Source organism: Protobothrops mucrosquamatus, unplaced genomic scaffold (genome assembly GCF_001527695.2).
Source record: "Protobothrops mucrosquamatus isolate PMUCROS unplaced genomic scaffold, P.Mucros_1.0 scaffold2302, whole genome shotgun sequence".
NCBI lineage: Eukaryota > Metazoa > Chordata > Lepidosauria > Squamata > Viperidae > Protobothrops > Protobothrops mucrosquamatus.
In genome coordinates, this window is record NW_015388388.1 from 177 (window position 1) to 7,184 (window position 7,008).

At 46.5% G+C, this 7,008-nt stretch overlaps 1 protein-coding gene across 1 annotated transcript; it reads right to left on the reverse strand.

The window, feature by feature from the left end:
• Positions 1 to 2,565: 2,565 nt before the first annotated feature.
• S1PR4 (sphingosine-1-phosphate receptor 4) lies at positions 2,566 to 6,377 on the reverse strand. Its single transcript, XM_015824635.2, has 3 exons — positions 6,307 to 6,377; positions 4,043 to 4,214; positions 2,566 to 3,744 (listed from the first exon to the last, which is right to left on the reverse strand). Exons 1-3 carry the CDS (start codon positions 6,375 to 6,377, stop codon positions 2,566 to 2,568), a joined length of 1,422 nt encoding a protein of 473 aa, XP_015680121.2.
• Positions 6,378 to 7,008: the final 631 nt, after the last annotated feature.

A 7,008-nucleotide genomic window follows, 5' to 3' on the forward strand; every position in this document is an offset into this window, starting at 1 on the left:
ATCTTCCCAGCCAGCTTCGAACAAGTAAAATCAATGGGGGACGTCAAATTTGTTTAATGACTGCATGGTTCATTTAACTACTTCAACGATTTGCTTAGGCAGCTGTGGCAAAAAGGTCACAAAATGGAGCCAAACGTACCCAGCAACTGCCTTGCTGAGCAATGCAAACCTAGGGCTCAATTCGAGGACTTATCTGTATTGTTAAATATCGTACGAGAAGACCTGTGTTATAGAGCAACTTTGAGGTATATGGACTTCAACTCCCAGAATTCCCCAGTCAGCAGGGCCTAGGATAGTCCAAACTCAGGCGTCTGAGAGCCTCTTTTGCGACTCACACATTTTATTCAGATTTTATTTGTGAAATGCAGCTCACTGCATCAGATACAAGGAGTGGTTTGTAAATAGTTTGAAAATAGTACGAGCACCCTGGTTTTAGGCCCCCATACATTTTGTATGACTAATCTATAAAATCCTGTTCCAGGGTAGGAAACACCAGGAGTTACGACATCCTGGGTAAGCATTGGTCAACAGCTGCTCCGGATGCAAATTATTCTCAGGTCCTCTTTTGTAAATGGATGAGTGACATAAGATCTCCAAAAAACTACATTTCCTCTTGTTTAAGAAGGGCTGTCCTCTTGGAATTTCTCAAACTTTAAGGGAAACCCTTGTGCGGCACAAAATGTTCTGATCTGTCCTTTTTTATGTCATGCTATGCAATTCATACTCTTCACCCATTGATTGCTACAATCTCTTGATGTTTCTCAACCTTAGCAACTTGAGGATGTGTAGACTCCAATTTCCATAAGGCCCCAGCCAGCCTTCTGGGAGTTGAAGCCCACAATGTCCCAAATTTTGTTTTCCCTTCTCATCCAAGAAGTTTCTCCAGTTCTGACTTAATTGAAGAACTATCAGAACTGAAGAAGCTTCTTGGATGAGAAATGAAAGGTCCAAAGAAAAACAAAAGTCCAGTTGTCTTTTTTTTTGGGGGGGGGGGGAAGCACCTTTGGGACACCAAGACCCGGATGACTAAGAATCTCCACAGATATAAAGCTCACAATCTTAAAAGTTGTTGAGTTTGGAAAACACTTGGAAACACTTTGAAATGTGCATTTGGTTGTTGTTGTTTTTATTCCCAGTACACAAAACAGATCCTCCCTGTTGCCAATACACAAAATACACTATTGGGAAATTTAATTATTTCCAACCACGCAGAGTATGTTTAGCTTATTTATTTAATACTTATTGCCATCTGAAGAAGCAGCTTTCGAGGGACGTTAAGAAAGGAAAGAAAGCATACATACACACACAGATTTCTGTACTCATTGTTATTTCCGTTTACCACGGTTTGCAAGACAGTTCATGAATAAAAGAATGATTTGTAAAAAAAAAAAAATACATTTAGGAAGAAAGTTCAGTCTAAGATGAACCGGCCCTGTTTCAACAGTCTACACAGGGCGAAAGAAAACCCATTTCAACATACACAGTGGAAAAATATTTCCTATGAAGAACTGGCCTTTGCTGTAACTGCTGTAACTTTTTAAACAAGTGGCAAATAATCCCTTGACAATTTCAGTTGTCATCTCAATGAATGGATGGATGGATGATAAGGCTTAATAAAGTCTTAATAAAATATAGAGATTGTCCCACTGTACTGTTTGAATTGAAGTAAAGTATCTTTCTCGTTCTGATTGCTGTAAGCCTCATTTAAAAAAAAAATACTGGATGTACCAATCCAGTAAGAATGTCCCAAAATGGAATACAGGTAGTCTTCAACTTATTGACTGCAATAGTGAGACAGTTGTTACGTGAGTTTATGACCCTTTTTGCCACATTTGTTAAGTGAATCACTGTACTTGGTAAATTAGTAACCCGGTTGTTAAGTGAATATGGCTTCCTCCATTGACTTTGCTGGTCAGAAGGTCGCAAAAGGGGATGACATGACCCTGGGACATTGCAACTGTCGTAAATATGAGTCAGTTGCCAGGCATCTGAATTTTGATCCTATGATCATGGAGATGCCACGGTCGTAAGCATGAAAAACAGTCCTAAGTCACTTTTTTCAGTACCGTTATAACTTTGAGCGGTCACCAAAAGAACTGTCGTAAGTCGAGGACTGCCTGTTTCCTCTTTTCTTAATGGAGTTTCCTCATCTTGATCAGAATCGTGAGAAGACCTCTGTGTCCGTGCAGTAACATAATATGCCGGTCCAGCTTTTGAGATTCAGTTGCTTTCCTGCAGAGAAATCAAGATTGTGTTCCTGCAAGAAACCAGTCAGTGACAACGAAGGGTTGTGTCAGAAGCCAAGGCCAAACAACAGGATGAAAGGGAAGGAAGCCAACGACACCAGCCAGGGAAGTTAGGAATAAGGAACCTCTTCAGAACGTGTGAAATTGAGGTTGCCCAAGGAAGACTCACTCAGAACTGGACATCCTTTGCATTTCAGCCCTTGGCTGACCACTGGTCATCTTAGAGGGCAGTGGACCGAGCAACTCCCTCATGCACTTCGGCCATCAGCCATCCCAGGGTCTCAGTATGTTGCAGAAGACCATCTCCTGACCCTGGGAGTTAAGGTTGGCCGGGACCGTCACTGACCACCAAAGCGCTCAACACGCTGGAATTGCTGGACAGAGGTTCTTTCCTGACACTCCGCTTCTGTATCACCGGGCTGCGGAAGCTCTCGCGCACCTTCAGGGAGCTGCCCACCTCGGTGGAAGAGCTGGGGAGATGGTCGCTGGGGGCGAGGCAGCCGCTGGGACCTTGCCAGCCTGCCAAGATGCAGCCGCAGCAGAGGAGCTCCACCACGGCTCTCCTCACCTCTTTGCTTTTCAGAGAGTAGATGATGGGGTTGACGAACGAGTTGACGACCGCCAAGGTCACAAACCAGCCGAAGACCTTCTGCAGACTCAGGGCTTTGCTCCTGTCGAAGATGTCGATCAGCAGCAGGAGGAAGAGAGGGATCCAGCAAACCAGGAAGGTGAACAGGATGAGCAGCACCGTCTTGAGCAGCCGCAGGGACCTCTTTCGGCCTCCGTTGGAGAAGCCCATCTTGGCTCTTCTCCTGACCCAGCAGTAGATGGAGCAGTAGAGACTTACCACGCCCACCAGGATGATGCTGAACATGACCACCGTGAAGAGGATGTAGTTCTTGGCGTAAAGAGGCAGCAAGGTGGAACAGCGGGGCACGTCGCAAATGCAGTTCCACCCGAGCAGGGGAAGCAGGCCAATCACGAAGGCCAAGAACCAGGAGAAGAAAATGCAGTTCCGAAGACGGTTGGTCTTGACGGACTCGCTTTCCGCGATGGGCCTCACCATGGCACTGAAGCGCTCGATGGCCGTCACCAGCAGGCTGAAGGTGGAGGCAGCCAAGGCGATGAAAAGGATCCCTTCGCGGAGAAACCACATGTAGGGATACAGCTGGAAGGTGGTCTTTCCCGACAGGCAGAGGTTGATCAAGTAGGCGATTCCGGCCAGCAGGTCGCTGGAGGAGATGCTGGCGAGGCAGGTGTAGATCCAACGCCGGCTTCTCACCTTCAAGACGATGGCCAGCAGGACCACCAGGTTCTCCAGAATGATGAGGCAGCTGGCGGCGAGGATGATGATCTTGAGGACATCTAAGTGGTCTTCCTCAGGACGGCGGTGGCTCAACCGTCCGGTGAGGTTGTAATGATACAGGACGATGTTGAAGTCCTCGGTGGCGGTCAGGAGGGAGCAGGACCGCTGGCCGTGGACTGAGCCGAGAGGTGGCTGGAAGGCGGAAGTAGGGAATGAAGAAGGAGGGGAGGAGAAGGAGGAAGAGGAGGACGAGAAGGAGGAAGAGGAGGACGAGAAGGAGGAAGAGGAGGACGAGAAGGAGAGATGGCTTTGGTCCGTCATGTTGCGGAGAAAAGAAACTGCCACTCAAACCAGGAATCGCAGTGGCAACGCCAGTGGACTTGCCGTTGGAAATACGTTTGCTGAGATATGGCACCAGATGTTTTCTCTGCTTTTAGCAGGGGAAAAGAGAGCCACTTTTAGGACAGCGGTCACACGTGGGTTGCAAAACCCGGTGTCCAAATTCGACTTCGGAGAAGCCTAATTGGATGGGAAGATGCAACGGCTGTCCGAGCATCTCCAGAGAGGAACTGATGTGCCAACGAGCAGCAGCCACCTTCAAATTCTTCGCCCAGGTTGCAGAACGATTCCGGTAGAGGCGCCCGTGGACCGCAGAAGAAAGCCTGGTGGAAATTGAAGAGAGAGAGAAAAAGGGAAAGCAGATGAAAAATGTTGCAATGGAATTCAGCAATATTTCCTGCCTTTTCCACAAGCGTCAGCACGCTGTTTTTCTAATTTTGGGTTTGCACTGTTTCAAAGCGCCATGCAATCAGTTTACCGGCTTTCTCTTTCTTCGCCGGCACGCGACCCCGGTTCTTATTAAAAAGCCTTGAGCAATCTGCGGGGTGGTTGCCTAATCAAGCGTGGTGCAATCAATTTACCGCTTGGCTCTCTTTGATCAGTACATGACCTCGACGATCAAAAGAGAGAGACTTGAGAAATTCAAACTCTTCCAGCTGCAAAAAAAGGCCTTTTGTAGTGGTGGGGGGAGAGGGAAAAAGGTGGTTTTCCTTTTAGAATAAGTGAAATGGATGAAATTTCTGACAGGAAGAAAGGGAGACAAAAGAACCCCCAAAGCGCCTGAAGGCAGGACAAGAAGCAACTGGTGGAAGCTAACCTAGGAGAGAAGCAACCTGGAACTAAGGAGAAACTTCCTAACAGTGAGGACAATTAACCAGTGGAACAACCTGCCTCCAGAAGCGGTGAATGCTCCAACACTGGAAGTTTTCAAGAAGAGACTGGACAGCCATTTGTCTGAAATGGTATAGGGTTTCCTGCCTGAGCAGGGGGTTGGACTAGATGACCTCCAAGGTCCCTTCCAACTTTACTATTATTATTATTATTATTATTATTATTATTATTATTATTATTATTATTATTATTATTAATCTGATATTACATTTTATTTATGCGTAGTCCTCAATTTCCAACCATTCGCTTAGTGACTGTTCGAAGTTACAACGTCACTGAAAAAGGTGATTTATGATCGGTTTTCACCCTCAAGGATGTGGCAGCATCGCCACGGTGGTGATGGGATCCAAATTTGGGCGCTTGGCAACTGGCATGTATTTATGACGGTTGCAGCGTCCCGGGGGGAGTGTGATCCCCTTTTGCGACCTTGCGACAAGCAGAGTCACTTAACGACCGTGTTTGCTAACTGAATTGCAGTGATTTCACCCCCAATGCTGCATGTGACACAAAAGACACCCCCCGCCACACACACACACCATGCTGGACAGTAGGGAAGACACTGGATTGTTGTACCAGCTGCAATGGTGGTTTGTATTTATTAATGGCATGAGATTCATTATGGCGGCTGGTCCTCATCTTATGACCACAGCTGAGCCCAAAATCTCCGTTGCTAAGCAAGGCAGTGATTAAGTGAGCTGTGCCCCCCATTTTACGACCTTTTTGGCCGCAGTTGTTAAGAGAATCGCTGCAGTTGTTAAGTGAATCGCACAGTCATTAGGGCAAATGACTTGACTTGTGGGGAGCTGGCTTGGGGAGGGCGCAGTGGCAATCACATGACCCCGGGACTGTGCATCTGCCATAAATACAGGCCAGTTGCCAAGTGCCCACATTTGGATCACGTGACCGTGGGGATGCGGTTGTAAGTGGGAAACCCGGCCATAAGTCAGTTTTTCAGTGCCGTTGTAATTTCGAATTGTCACTAAACAAACAGTTGTAAGTCGAGGACCATCTGTACTATTAACATTTATAAAGCCTTTAGAGCAAGGGTCTTCCAACGTGACCCTTTTATGACTTGTGGACTTCAACTCCCAGAATTCCTCAGCCAGGCACGCCTAGCTGAGGAATTCTGGGAGCTGAAGTCCACAAGTCATAAAAGGGCCACGTTGGAAGACCCCTGCTTTAGAGCAATTACCTCTAGGACTTCGAAGCCAAGTATATAGTCTTCCCTCTTTCCTCTTAACACCCCTGCAAGGTAGGCTGGGCAGACAAAGACTTAGTGACTCAACATCCTGCAAGAAACTTCCAGAAATGAAGATGGACCAGAAGTTGGTCTTCTAGAGCAGGGGTCCTCAACCATGGCAACTTTAAGACTTGTGGACTTCAAATCCCAGAATTCCACAGCCAGCTTTGCTGGCTGAGGAATTCTGGGAGTTAGTCCACAAGTCTTAAAGTTGCCAAGGTTGAGGACCCCTGCTCTAGAGTTAGTCCAACCCCTTAATCTGGTAGGACCACCATCTCCACCACCTCTGGCAAACAGGAATGAGACTTAACGCCACCCCTGCACTGCTGACCACCCGGACACGCAGCCGTGTCATCGCAAAGCTTACAGCTCTACATCTGGATTTCATTTTCTCCCAGCAGAGGAATAGTTAAAGGGTCGGGAGAATTACGGACAGATTTTGCACAAATCAATAAAGACATTGCATCGATCAATACAACTAATTTTAACCCTGGTTTCATTTCTATTCGTTCATTTTTGTTGTGGTTGAAAGGTCTGGAAGGTGGGAGGACGTTATAAATAAAGCATTTTGTGTGCGGTTTGTAAAAAACCTAGCTAGAGGACTCTGGAAGAATTCCCTCGTTTGATGAGTAATTTACATTCACGAATCAAGCTTAGTCATAACCTGGTTGTTGGTTTTTTTGGCTTGGTTATAATTTAGCGCGATGCTTCATTCCGGCCACCGGAATATGTAAATCCTGGTTTCTTATATTTGGGTCACCCTAACCAGTTGTGGCTGAGTCAGTAAACCAAGGATGACGACCGATGACTTAGTTCAAAAAAAGAGATTTTAGCCCATTATCCTAAATCGCGGGTCTGCTGCAGTTAAAAAATTAAAAAAGGACATCCCGGGATGCTAAATCCAGGGTAGATTTCACGCAAAACGTGGAATCAATTTTTCTAATCGAAGTACTTGCCGAAAACTGCTCCGTAAATCTTTCGACCGC